General features: G+C 39.5%; 2 protein-coding genes across 2 annotated transcripts; both read left to right on the forward strand.

Annotated features, from left to right (window-relative positions):
• Window positions 1-495: 495 nt before the first annotated feature.
• On the forward strand, window positions 496-3,683 carry LOC115753078 (cucurbitadienol 11-hydroxylase-like). Its single transcript, XM_030691573.1, has 9 exons — window positions 496-776; window positions 991-1,333; window positions 1,551-1,700; window positions 1,856-2,104; window positions 2,364-2,456; window positions 2,551-2,629; window positions 2,758-2,864; window positions 3,056-3,186; window positions 3,490-3,683. Exons 1-9 carry the CDS (start codon window positions 562-564, stop codon window positions 3,581-3,583), a joined length of 1,461 nt encoding a protein of 486 aa, XP_030547433.1. The 5' UTR covers window positions 496-561; the 3' UTR covers window positions 3,584-3,683.
• A 6,933-nt stretch (window positions 3,684-10,616) lies between these two features.
• On the forward strand, window positions 10,617-12,135 carry LOC115753079. The gene is made up of 3 exons (XM_030691574.2): window positions 10,617-10,821; window positions 10,942-10,994; window positions 11,881-12,135. The coding sequence occupies exons 1-3, from the start codon at window positions 10,620-10,622 to the stop codon at window positions 12,001-12,003; spliced, it is 378 nt and encodes a 125-aa protein (XP_030547434.1). The 5' UTR covers window positions 10,617-10,619; the 3' UTR covers window positions 12,004-12,135.
• Window positions 12,136-14,213: the final 2,078 nt, after the last annotated feature.

The raw sequence follows: 14,213 nt of genomic DNA on the forward strand, positions 1-14,213 counted from the left end.
ACTTTTTTTTTAATTGAAAATACCAAATTTGTTCGTTTAAATTACGTAAGAAAACAAATAGTTGTAACTTAACTATTACAAAATGTATTATATTTTTTATCAAAACGTGGGACTATTTCTAGTTTTCATGACAAACACTGGGAACGAAAACGTGTTCTTTAATTGAAGAATCTTTAAATGTAAGTCAGAACATAGGAACCCGGCTAGACGAGAACTTCCACACATAATCCAAAACATGGACAGGTGAGGCGTAGCCAAAATGTACAGCTTCAACGCGGACAAAAAAATAAAAACAGTAGTGGGAAACACAAAAACAAATTATTGATTATCATATGTACATGACAAAATTATCGGAGCTCAGACGCCAGACACACCATCTTTGACCCTCCTTTTGCGCATGACTCCCGACCATCGGAGGTGGGCACTTGCTTTTGGGGAGATTAGTATTTAAAGCGGCTCTTGCAAGCCCTTGCTGCACAGATGATTGCTGCTTAATCTCCTCTTGACATATTAAGCGAAACCCAACCAGACAAATCGTCTTCTTTCACTTTTGAGTAGAAGATGTGGTCTATTCCGATATTGGAGATTGTGATGGGCTTTGTGGCTCTAATTGTAATTGCAGTTTCCCACTGGAAGTACAAATGGAGAACTCGTTCTAGTATTGGAAAGCTTCCTCCTGGTTCCATGGGGTTTCCCCTCATAGGAGAGACCATTCAGTTCTTGCTCCCTAGCAAGTCGATAGACATACCTCCTTTCCTCAAGAAAAGAATCAAAAGGTACAGTACAACTCATGCCCTCACATACAGCATTTATTTCTTTTAAGATTTTGATGTGGTGCACGGGATTTGTAACCTTTTCTTTTCACCGATCACCTTCGTTATAATTGATTCGGATAGTTAGTCAATTATGAAACTCTGACCAACTGTAAGGCGATGATAGAGGTGGCATGCGTGTGGTTAGGATCTGAACTTCGTCGATTTGTGTTTTTAGGTATGGGCCGTTGTTCAAAACGCACTTGGTGGGTCGTCCGGCAGTGGTATCGGCGGATCCTGAGTTCAATAGATTGATTCTTCGTGAAGAAGGCAAATCGGTGGAAATGTGGTACTTAGATTCATTTGCTAAGCTTGTAGGTCATGATGCTACTACAGACTTAGAAGTGAAGACGAATGCAACTGGGCATGCACACAAACACATCATTAATGTAATCCTTAAGCACTTTGGTCCCGAGAGACTCAAAGATGAGCTCCTTCCTCAACTTCAGGCCATGGCTGAGAAAGCTCTAGATGCTTGGTCAACTCAAGACTTTGTAGAGCCGAAACGTGATTGTGCCAAGGTAAGAATGATATTTTTGGCGACCGACACACAATATTCTCACATGATTCTCAAAGCACATGTCATATCAAGAGTTGGAACACTAAAGCTCCTTCTTTTTAGCCATTCATTTCATATCGCACACTTTTCCTATTAATGTGTTTATATTCACTTATTTGATCAATATGATTTACGACCATGTCCTATGGTAACACATTGATATTTTGTTATTTTGGCAGATGATATTTGGTATGACTTCGAAACTTTTATTTAGCTACGATGCTGAGAGGCCAGGGGAAAATCTAGTGGAGGACATCGACACAATATTTCAAGGTCTCATGTCTCTCCCATTGAACATTCCCGGGACGACCTTTCACAAGAGTTTAGAGGTGAAATAACTCATTCGTATTACCATCCTACGCTGGTTCTATCTATTGCATGCATTCTGAATTCAGTGGGAATCACATGAACCTCTCAGGCGTATGCAAGAATTACTCCTCCTGATCTGAACTTCTGAACTTCAAAATTCCATCTTTAATGACAGAGTCAAAGGAAGCTAATCGACGTCATTGAACGGGAGATCACTGAAAGAATGGCATCACCGGGAATACGCAAAAGAGACATCCTTGGCCATCTCCTCGAGGATATGAAAACTCAGACATTTGTCACTCGTGATTGGGTCACCTACACGATGGTTGGGCTTACGATTGCCAGCATCGAAACGATATCCACCGGTTTAGTCATGATCATTAAGCTTCTCACAGAAAACCCTCAAGTGGCTCCAGAATTAATAGTAAGTTAGTTAATTACCATCGATTCCTCATTTATTAATCCGTTTTCGCGACCAAATTGGTCGGTAAAGGATGACCCCCGGGGACCAAATCATAGTGTTTGGTCGCTAGAAATAGACTTCTCGTGACGCAAAAACAATTTGGGTCACGAGAAGTCCTCCTATAGCAGCCACATAAAATTGCCTACGGGAACCCTATCGCTTTTGCACACTCTCACATTGGAATTCCTCTTGAGAAAGTTTTTCACTGCCATTCTCTCAGAAGGAAAATGAAGAAGCGCTTTGCAACCGAAGGATTTCAGGTAAAGAAGAGATTACGTGGGAAGAATACAAATCGCTGGCTTACACCATGCAAGTGAGTCAAGAAGATTCCTCCATCCATCTTCTTTTGTTGAAAACCCTCTCTATATCTCAAAGACTATATAATGAACTGTTGGAATTACATGCAGGTAATCAATGAATCATTGAGATTGGCAAGCATTGCGCCCGCCATTGTTAGAAGAACACTTAAAGACATCCACTGGAATGGTTAAGTCTCTGATATATTTTTCATGAACTGAGTATTATGGTCTTGTTATAAATACATACACGACATGCATCAGAACTAGGTCTTAGACCACGTGCCAACCGTCTGACTTTTCATCATTATTTGACAGGATGCATAATCCCCAAAGATTGGACGATTATGATGGTTCAAACTCCGCTACATCTAAACCCAGAAGTTTTTGTGGATCCCCTAACCTTTGATCCCTCAAGATGGAAGGTAACTATTGATCTTCACATATACCTCATTTACATATTGATTGCTAATGGGCAAATAACCGAGATGAGACACCTTTGAACCCATGAAGATGTCTTCAACATATATGACTTTCAGCTTGAACTTTAATCATTAATGTTAATTAATACGACTTTTTTTTCTTTGTTTTTCTGTGTTGGCATCTTCATAAACAGCAAGAGGATATCGAAAAAGTGAGAGGAAATTATTATGTACCGTTCGGAGGGGGCGGGAGGCCATGCTCTGGATCTGAATTTACCAAAGCTTGGTTTGCTGTATTTCTCCAGGTTCTGGTGACAAAATACAGGTAAAATCTACAATAGAATGATGCTCCAATTACAAACAATGTTCTTGATGTGGACCAACGGACCAACGTGTCATCACATCTTACTATTTCTGATCTTTTGTTTACTTAGCCGCAAAACTGAGAAAAAGATTCCTCACAACTCAAGTGGTTTATTAATTTCTACCCAAGTGTAAAGGTTGGATATGTGGTTGCTGACATCAAAATCAGCACAGAACATAACAATTGCATATTATGGCGCGTGATGCATTTTTTCTTTTCTTTTTCCTCTTAAATTTCCTACTAAGCTTGATTTATTTCACACAGATGGACAAAGGTGAAGGGAGGAGAAGTTGGTCGGACTCCCTTGTTGGCGTTCAGAGGTGGTTTTCATGTCAAGGTCTCCAAGATTCAAGAATAAGCACTCAAATATATGCAAGGAAGTCATTATCCAAAGTGGTCATCTTGTCAACAATTGTCTTATACATATGTCATCGTGTATTGTTGAGTATCTATGAAATATTTTCAGCTTTTGTCAGTCTTGTAATACTTCAAGCCAGTCTGTAACATGCTTTTTCGGTCATACCAATCATGAATAATGACTGTATTGCATTTAACCTCAACTATATAAGGCGATGTTTGCATAAAAAGCAAAGTCGGGAGAAGAGAAGACTTTCGGAACTTCTACTATGCTCTCTCAAGTGTTCTTAATCTTTCTCCACTAGGCCTGGTAATCTTGGAAGGGCGGAAGTACAATTTTGATTTGATTAGATAAGCCAGCCCAGCAAGTATGCTTCCCACTTGCCACTTTAAATGAATCATGTGGATTAGAAAAAATTTCCAACATCAAGAGAGCCTTAAAATGGAAACTAATGACATTTTGAGACTAACCGGTAACCCCATTCAAAGCGCGAGAGGAAGGGCCGGACCGTTTGGATAGCATACCTGTCTCGAATGCTATTTGTCTTCCTATTTAAACTAAGTAATAGACAAATTGTGGAAGGAAGTTGTTAAATTATGTCTCGAGTTTGAGCTCGTAACGAAAATTTAAATATTCCGAAAAAGATAAAGGAAAAGGGATATGGACTTTATCCCATGCAGTAGTTGGTTTTGGCTTTTCTCTCTTAAGGCAGAGTGCATATATATAAGTATATATGTTACTTGTGAAGAAAAAACGTGGGTTGCGGTGGTTGACCGTACGTAGCCTTGAAGCACCGATGCTGTACGAGTGCTTGATGCGCCCAACTTGCAGAGGGTCTTCGCGCCGTTCATGTCTAGAGAAAGGAAATGAAATCTTGAAGCACCGTTTTTCAAGCGAGTGCTTGGCATTGGATCTTTGTTTTGTTCGCAGAATTACATCAAGAATTCAAGTGTCAAAACCGATTAAATCTTGAGGTTATATTTGTGAAATTCTTTTGCGAGATTGAGATATTATTTGGCTAAAAATTTGGGGCTAAACACTGTGTGCATTATTAAATGTAATTGGGGCTTGAAAAACACTATGAGTGTTTGAGTTACTCGAGTTTGGTCTGTAATCTCCGTGTATCGCTTGTTCTATAGTGGAATTCGTTGCTACTATCCCCGTGAACGTAGATCTCTATGATCGAGCCACGTACATCTAGTGTCCAATTATTTTCTTGTTCTGTCTATTTTATCGTTTGATAGCTTGGTTCCTCACAACAATTGATATCAAAGCCAGATTTGTCGAGTTCGAGCAAATCGATGGCGACAGAAGAAGTAAAAGTGAAAATCGACAAATTTGAGGGGAGGACTTTGGTTTCTGGAAGATGCAGATTAAGGATTATTTATATCGGATGAAGTTGCACTTGCCTTTGTCTAGGGAGAAACCAAAGACGATGAAACAAGCTGATTGGGAAGTGTTGGATAGACGAGCGATGAGTGTTATTCGGTTGACGTTGGCTCGTAACGTCGCGTTTAATATCATCAAAAAGAAGACCACTGCGGGTTTGATAAAAACCCTGTCGGACATGTACGAGAAGCCCTTTACAATCAACAAGGTCTATCTGATGCAACGCCTGTTTAATTTGAAGATGAGCGAAGGTGCGTCGGTTGCTAATCATATCAATGAATTCAATGTGATTGTTAGTCAATTAAGTTCAGTTGATATTGACTTTGAAGATGAGGTATGTACTTTGATTCTATTATCCTCATTGCACGATAGTTAGAATACTACTATTATTGCTATTAGTAATTCATCTAGATCGACAAGTTTGACTTTTGATGGGATTCGAGATTTTAATTTTGAGTGAGGACATCCGTAGAAGAGAATATGGTGAATCTATATCTACTACTTTAGTATGTGAAAATAGAGGAAGAACTAATACTCGTGCTAGCAAAAATAGCATGAACTTGAATAGACACGGTCGATCTAGGACCGGTAGTGCTATCGATTGAAATTGTGGTCAGAGGGGGCATCTTAAAAGGAATTGCTTAAAATTGAAAAACGAAACGGGTAAGGGAATTAGAGTTACATGTACGAATGATGTTGCAGCTATAGCAGATAATTCTAATGGTGTCGATAGGGTCTTGTCTATCACTGAAATTTCGTCATTTGGTGGATAGATTATGGATTCTGGTTGTTCTTTTCATGCTACACCAAATAAGAACTAGTTTGCTACTTATCGGTGCACGGATAGTAGTAAAGTATAGGGAATAGCGCTAAATGAGATGTTGTGGGTGTTGGTGATGTTAAAATCAAAATGCATGATGGTATTGTGAGGACATTAACTAGAGCAAAATACATTCTAGAATTGAAAAAGAATTTAATTTCCTCGGGAACCCTAGATTCGGTTGGATGTAGGTATTCTTCACAAGGTGGAGTTCTAAAGGTTGTTTGAGCTGCCCTGGTGATGATGAAAGGAATCAAGCTTGGTGGCCTATATGAAATTCAAGGTGAGGCATTGAGAGGTTTGGCTCTGAAGACGTCGACATTTGTTCGAGAGTATAACGACTACTCGAGGAAGACCCGGGTGTCTGTACCGATGCACAAGTTTGATACTATTATCAGAAACACTTGGTCGAGAGCTTTCATCGAGACGAAAACTAGTAAGTCAATCAAGCATATACGAACCGACGGTAGCATGGAGTTCTGCTCGGAGCTGGTAAATAAACTTTACGTGAAAAAGGGCATAGTGAAACACCGCATTAGTGCCAGCCCTTAAAATGATCTCTAGTACTAGTATGTCTAAGAGAATTCTAGCGGATGTGCTTAATATGGTAAGCTACCCGGTGAACAGATCTCCATCGATTGCGATTGGATATCGAACTCCCGAAGAAATGTGGTCAGGTAACGTTGCTAATTATTCTATTTTTAGAATGTTTGGTTGCCCGTATTATTATCAAGTAAATGATGGTAAGCTCGATGTAAGGGCAAGGTGCATATTCCATGGTTATGTACGAGGTGGATGGGGTTATTAGTTATGGTGCCCAAGTATAAATTCACCTATTTGCAGCAGAGAAGTTACCTTTAACAAGTCTCCGATACTTCTAGCTAGGAGTGATTATAGCAGTGTTCATACGGATCTGGGCGGTGTTCAACTTAAGGTGGAGTTGCAACCGGAAACTCCCGAGATAACAAATATTAGCGTAGTAATCGACACATATAGTGTTTGTAGCGAGGTGGAACCTGTATAGCCAATAATTGTTGTAACTGCTGATATTGACAAGGTACGTATTCGGTCTCCTAACATATATGGATGCAATTGTGGTTTTACTTTATTTGTGATAGAGGAGCTTGTCTCAAAAAGTCATTGTGAAGCAGTTAAAAGTGCATGTGGAGTTGGTATTCTAATGAAGTCCACGATTATGGCGAAATTCAAGCACGGCTTGGACTTGGATGATGTTTGTAGCGGTTGAGTCCATTGGGGCTGTTAGGAGAGTAGCAATGGTGTTCAGATTTTAGTGAAACGATAGTGACTTGGCTCAAACGTCGATCCAAGGTGGAGATTGTTAAAATTATATCTCGAGTTTGAGCTCGTAGCGAAAATTTAAATATTCCGAATTAGATATTTTTATTTGTATATAAGATTTGTGTGCAAATGCCGTGGAAATATATTTTCTATTAGGAATCTAGATCAAGAACATAATCATTTGTTGGAATTGGCGTGAAAAAAAAACACAAGAAAAGCAGATAAATCCAAAAGGGAAGTCAGTCAAGAAAAAGATAAAGGAAAAGGGATATTGACTTTATCCCATGCAAGAATTGGTTTTGGCTTTTCTCTCTTAAGGCAGAGTGCACATATATAAGTATATATGTTACTTGTGAAGAAAAAACGTGGGTTACGGTGGTTGACCGTACGTAGCCTTGAAGCACCGGTGCTGTACGAGTGCTTGATGCGCCCAACTTGCAGAGGGTAGGGGTGAGCAAAAAAGACCGTCCGGATTGGGACCTGCCGGACTGGACCTAGACCGATGGTCCGATTCTCGGTTCCTAAAATTGGAACCGGTGATCGAGGCGATCCGGTTCCGGTTCCGGGGCCTAGGACCGGACCGGACCGCCCGGATCGGACCGGTCTTTTTTAAAAAAAAAATTAAAAAACAAACCTAACATTTACTTGTTGTTTAGGTTTAGGTCATTTAGGATTTCTTTGCTTCACTTTAGCGTATCGCCGCAGACATTTACGAGTTCGATCCGAAGCCGCCAATTGAAGAGGCCTTGACTCTGCCGAGCTCGTGGTACACCAACCCTTGTTTCCTCGACCTCGAGCTCGATCGCGTCTTCTATCAAAGTATGCATCCACTTTTCAGAACCGCGAACAGGTAACCCTTGGAACCGCCCAAGAACCGAACCAGACAGACGGTCCGGCCCGGTTCCCGGTTCCAAGGGTGGCCAGTCCCGTCTGCGGTTCTGAAAAGTGAGAACCGGGACCACCGATCCGGTTCCCGATTTTTTATGGGAACCGGACCGGACCGGGAACCGCTCACCCTTAACAAAGGGGTCTCCGCGCAGTTCATGTCCAGAGAAAGGAAATGAAGTCTTGAAGCGCCGTTTTTCAAGCGAGTACTTGGCATTGGATCTTCGTTTTGTTCGCAGAATTACATCAAGAATTCAAGTGTCGAAACCGATTAAATCTTGAGGTTATATTTGTGAAATTCTTTTGCGAAATTGAGATGTTATTTTGCTAGAAATTGGAGGCTAAACACCGTGTGCATTATTAGATATAATTGAGGCTTGGAAAACACTGTGAGTGTTTGAGTTACTCGAGTTTGGTCCGTAATCTCCGTGTATCGCTTGTTCTATAGTGAAATTCGTTATTGCTCCCCTTGTGGACGTAGATCTCTACGACCGAACCACATACATCTAGTATCCGATTTATTTTCTTGTTCTGTCTATTTTATCATTTGATAGCTTGGTTCCGCGCAACAAAAGTATCTCTCTCTCTCTCTCTCTCTCTCTCTCTCTCTCTCTCTCTCTCTCTCTCTCTCTCTCTCTCTCTCTCTCTCTCTCTCTCTCTCTCTCTCTCTCTCTCTCTCTCGCTTCAAGCATACACCAGCAAAAGTATCACCAACTTATACCTTCAGGATAAGGTTAGCTCTACTTTGCAAACAATTAAAAAAGGCTCGTGCATCACCTTATTTGTGGCTCACCCCCTACCACCTTGAATTGACCATATTATCCCCTTGAGAGCCCTACTCTTGATTTAAGATTATTTCTTACCTTTGTTTTTTTTTTTACTAAAAGACAAAACTACCTATACCCCTCCCAAATAACTTTTTTTTCAGCCTTGCCGCTTATGCCCATCATATTTCAATGTTTCCTTCGTGTATATCTTCTGCTAAACTTATTCTTCATTGTTCGGTTGCACGGGAGTTTAACCAACATATGTAATATGAGCAAGTACTAACCATACATTGGTAATAAAAATGGTTAAATTTATTTTCACATTATTTACTTCCTTTCCCGAAGATTCTCCTCATGATCGTATTTTTTTCGACTTCGATTTTCAAACGACCTTACGAGTTTACTAAGACTGAATATCATGGTTGATGTATGCGTACACACAATTAACTCATCTTTTGTTGTGTAGTGTGTGGTAGTGCAATCACTATAGAAGGCATTATTCAAGAGGACATAAATGGAAAAATGTATCTATTGATGATGAAAATGCAAATGAAGAAGAGTAATCAATCACGTCAACAAGTTCATTTGAGACTTTGCTTTATAATTTTTCTAATGTGAGAGGATATTTTGAGTAGCGTGCGAAATCATCTTCTTGCTCAAGGGTCTCTATTAAAAGATCAAAGAGAGAGAGAATATGCTCTTCTTGGTTGCTCTCTTGGAGGTAATTATCGTGATCGACATAGAATTTCTATTGTTCGTCAAACAAGAAACATTGAATCTCGTTTGATTAACTATCCTTTTGAAGTTTAAGGGAGACTGGATCATGGGAATTCAAAATATTGAATGCATCACACAATCATGATCCTTTAAGTGGCATGTCCGGACATCTTATTTGTGGTCGCTTTTCTAAAGTTGAAGCTATGTGTGTTACGGAGATGTCTAAAGCAAGTATAGTTCCTCGCCAAGATCTCTCTTCCTTGAAACAACGGACTCCCAGCATTAAAGTTATTACTAAAACTATTTACACTAGGAAAGCGAAACTTTATCGAGAACATCCGAATGGTCTCACTTTGGTGCAAGCTTTGCTTGAGGAGCTTAGTACAAGTGGACTCATATACAATCTCAAACATGATGTCGAGGGTCATTTGACACGTTTATTTGTCACTCATCCTATCTTTTTGGCACCAAAAAATAGCTTGTCAAGTGTCTTTGTAATGAATTGTACTTACAAGACTAACAGATACAAAATGCCTTGCTTGGATATAATTAGAGTTTTCAACTTTAATTAATGCATTTTTATAGACAAAAGGACACTAGAAGTGTCAAATTTATGTACGGGACTCATTTTAGTGCCAAAATTTTTCGTCAACTCACTTAAATGCCAAATAGGAGATGAAATGATCACTTAAATGTCAAATAGGAGAAATTCCAGCCTAACTGATTACATGGAATTTATAATTACATTTATAATCTGACTTGGTATATTTTTTAAAAATTTCGTTACACATGGACTTCTAAACTTAAAAATAAGGTAAAAATTTTATATAAAAAAAATCCGATTAAAAATATGCTAAAAAATTATAATAATAAAAAGGAAGAGGGGGCATTGCAGGCAGCGAGAGCTTACATAGCCCTTGCCACCCCGGCCCCACCCTTCTGACTAAGTGCCTCTCTCTATTTTTTATAACTTTTTTTCAATTTTTAGCTTATTTTTTTATATGTTAATCGGATGATGGATGGTTTTTTTTTTGCTCGAGACGAAATTTCGGATGTTGGTTAATTGATTGATGGGGTTATATTATTCGGGTTTTCATATGGGGCTTTACATAGGGCCTTAAGCTATGATACTGGGCTCTTTAGATTAGGGCCTCAATTGATGATTCTTTGCAAAAACAAAGGACAGAAATCTGAAACCCTAGCGGCTACAGGGAACCCAACACACCCCGATAAGACGAAGAGGAAGCAGAAGCAGAAGCAGAAGCAGAAGATGACGCAGAAATCGAATCTTTTTAAGGGCCAACAGAAGAAGAAGACCATCCCTCCGAGTCGCCATGGAAAGGCGCCTCCAACTCGCAAAGGCATCTTCTTTTCCTCTTGTTAGGATTCAAATATGAGTTCTGAGACTGTTGCCGCCGGCTTCTGATGCGATTCGGCGTTCTTTCTTCCTCTGGTATGATAAGGGTCTGATTATCTTGCAGGGAAGAGATTCGTGAAGCCATTGAAGGTCACTAAGGACATGGAGATGGACCGGGTAAGTATTCACTCTCATCAGAGCTTAAATTTGTTCTGTCATTACACTCTGCCAGCTTAGTTGGGTCGATTCATTAGCTTCAAGCAATCTCGATTCCTCCATTTATCTTGTTGTATTCCTATCAGTTTTTGGGAAGTAAAGGTGTTTGCTTTGGACGAATTTGATCGTGAAGCGATGATAATTAGTTTGTCTGTTCTCCCCTCATAGTCATAAGTTATTGTGAAATTTTCAATCCTCGAAAGGTTTTGATTTGATGCCATTAGAGGTTCTGGGCAGAGCGGTCTGTTACAAGAGATTGATTAGAGTGTTGTTGAGAGAATTTCGTATCGTGTCGAAAACCCTGACATTCTGGTTCTTTCTTTTAGAAGAGTGAGTTTGTCTTTTAAACTCCACATGTGTTACTCGATTTACTTAAAACAAAGGTTGTATGTTCTGCAAATTCTGTCTGCCAAGAGCATATTGATCTGCCACCTCTCATTTGGAACCAGCAGAGGATTGTAGTGTGTCCTTGGGGATTTCTGTAGACATGCAAGGAAATCGATGGGTTCTAATTTGATACACCTGGTCGAAGATCTCTTTAGTCGATTTGATATGATTCGATGTTTGGCGTCTCTACTTGCCTCTCCACGAGAATTCCACTTTCCACCACTTTGAACTTGCTTGGATAGCATCTGCGTTTGGTTTATTTCGAGTTCACTGTCACAACTAGTGCACTTCTGAGGCACAATGGTTTTCCTTTCTGTAATTTGATCTCTGATCATGCTTATTCGATTCTAACTTATTATGATCGTGTTCTCATCGAATCTAGTTCTTGGTAAAAGGAAGAAAATCAACCCATTAACCTGCAAAGTCGGCTTCCAACTTCCCCTCTAATTTAATGATGCAGGAGATAAGCAAGTTCATAAACCACTGCAACGAAGCGAAAGCAGCCACCGCCGCTAACAAGGAAGGCGGTCAGCTAAGCATTGTCAAACCGCCACCCGAATCTACTGCCAGAGAAAAGAAATAGATCACCGTAGAGGTCGCAAGGAACACAGGTTTGGAGACAAACAGAACAGGAATCCAAATTTTGGGACGATGTACTAACTTATCTGGCAGTTTTTCTTGTAGAAATACCAATACGTGTTATTGTCTTTTGAAATCTCTTTGTTTTCTTTAAGATTAGTAGAGTTGGGACATATGTATGCATCTTTCGTTGAAGGCTAAAGGAGGTAAATGTCGCAATTTAAGAGTGCAAAGAATGATGGTAATGGATTGTGCCATTGCTTTCATGGCATTTCTGCAAGTTGTGTCATTGTTGAAAGGAATTTTCTCTATGGATCAGCTTCGAGGTAATGCAGCTTTGTGTATATTGCCCAGAGTCACAAACTTAAGACAAAATAATCAGAGCTATATTAAGTGGACCAGGAGCCAAATTCTAGCGGACCATCAGGCAAAAGATGTGGTCAATTTAATATAACCATGGTCTTAATCTATTCTAAGTTAACACAATCATAGTCTTAGGCTCTGTTTATTTAACAGAAAATAACTTCAAGGAAAAAGAAGGATGACCCTCTCCCCATGGCCTGTCAAGAACACGAGCATCCGCTTTCTCTCTGAGTAACCAAAGTCCTCAAACCTGATATCTCTTCGCGCCTTACTCGGCTGCTAACTGGTCTAGGATGGATAATGACTCTAGTCTTATTCATTATTAATAAACGAAAAACAAAATTGCGATTTACTAAGATTTGAGAGAGTTCTTGCGAAGCACAAACGACACATTGCAAGACGGTTATACACGCGTTCGCCAAACACGTTATTAGGAAAAATTGTCTAAAAAGTCATAATATATTGTACTTGTACCAATTCTGTCCTAAAATCTTTTAATTTTGTCAATTCGGTCCTAAATCTTTTCATGTTGGCAATGGAATACATTCGGCCAATTTTGACTGGAAATCACCGACGTGGACGCCGAACTTCTACATGACGTGGCCGGCTCTAACATGAATAAATTTTTTAATACTCTATATATATATATATATATATATATATATATATATATATATATATTAAGCCGTGACCGGCAAGGGCCATGCAACCCTTGCCACCCACTTAAAACAAAACAGAGAAAAAAAAGGAAAAAGGGAAAAAAATAGAATATAATAAAAAAATTCAAAGAAATATTAAAAATTAAAAATCATCAATGCCACATAGAACGGCCGGCGTATGATGCGTAGTACAATCGGCGTCCATATTAGTGATTTCCGATCAAAATTGGCCAGATGAGCTCAATTAACAAAACATGACAAGGTTTACAAGATAATTGAAAAAATCAAAACGTTTAGGATTGAATTGGCAAAAGTACAATAAGTTTAAAATTTTTTGGATAATATTTCCCGAGTGTTATAATCGAAGCAAGTTTCTTGGGTTATAACGTTTTAGTAACATTATCAAGGCAATGATTGGGAGAGCATTTGATTTGAGCATTTGATTTGGGAATCAAAGTCGGAGGTACATCTACATACTGTGTAGCTTTGAAGCTTCTAATAATTTGCTTTGTGAGCGAGCTAAGCGTGCGCCGGCGGACATGCTCCAGCCATTTCGTTTGGGAATATATCATAGTCCAGGTATGTAATCTCGCTTCGAAGCTTCTCTAATCTTTTTGCTTTGCGAGCGAGCTAACGTGCGCCGTTGCACCAGCAATTAAGGGGGCCTTAATTGAACCGGCCATTTAATTTCGGAATCAAAGTCATGGGCTTACGTACCCTCGCTTTTAATTTGTTGATAGATTAGATTCATTTTTGTGCATAACAGAAGAACAAAAATACAGTCGCACCACATAAAGGTCGCGACCGCGCCCACCGGCACTGTCACTGCCCTCGACAGAAAAACACGACCATCAATCTTGGCATAACTTAGTGTGTTGGAGAAAGAACTAAGTCCTTTATTTTCGAAACTTTTTCCATTAGATCATCATTTCAATGCGCCTCTCGGTAATTTGATCATTAAAGACACTTCAGTCAATTTTAATCCTCGAAATACTGTGATGCCGGATTTTCCTAGGAGATTAGATGCCGGACACACCCAAGCATATTTTATTTTGAAACAGATTTAAACCGGATGATCATTCGCAAAGTTGTGATACCAAACTGGACATCATGTAATTCATGTCAATGGATGCGGTTTCTGGTGTTTAGAAAATGTACTCATCCCATTAAAAGGGGCGTTCGAAATAGCAGA

This window comes from Rhodamnia argentea, chromosome 5 (genome assembly GCF_020921035.1).
Source record: "Rhodamnia argentea isolate NSW1041297 chromosome 5, ASM2092103v1, whole genome shotgun sequence".
NCBI lineage: Eukaryota > Viridiplantae > Streptophyta > Magnoliopsida > Myrtales > Myrtaceae > Rhodamnia > Rhodamnia argentea.

Excerpts from the sequence above, each read along its gene's own strand:
- LOC115753078 (XM_030691573.1), top strand. The coding sequence starts at position 562 with ATGTGGTCTATTCCGATATTGGAGATTGTGATGGGCTTTGTGGCTCTA. Across the intron at positions 2,105-2,363 it reads AAGTGGCTCCAGAATTAATA|AAGGAAAATGAAGAAGCGCT; the intron begins GTAAGTTAGTTA and ends CCATTCTCTCAG. Across the intron at positions 2,865-3,055 it reads TTGATCCCTCAAGATGGAAG|CAAGAGGATATCGAAAAAGT; the intron begins GTAACTATTGAT and ends CTTCATAAACAG.
- LOC115753079 (XM_030691574.2), top strand. The coding sequence starts at position 10,620 with ATGATTCTTTGCAAAAACAAAGGACAGAAATCTGAAACCCTAGCGGCT. Across the intron at positions 10,822-10,941 it reads GGCGCCTCCAACTCGCAAAG|GGAAGAGATTCGTGAAGCCA; the intron begins GCATCTTCTTTT and ends ATTATCTTGCAG. Across the intron at positions 10,995-11,880 it reads AGGACATGGAGATGGACCGG|GAGATAAGCAAGTTCATAAA; the intron begins GTAAGTATTCAC and ends TTAATGATGCAG.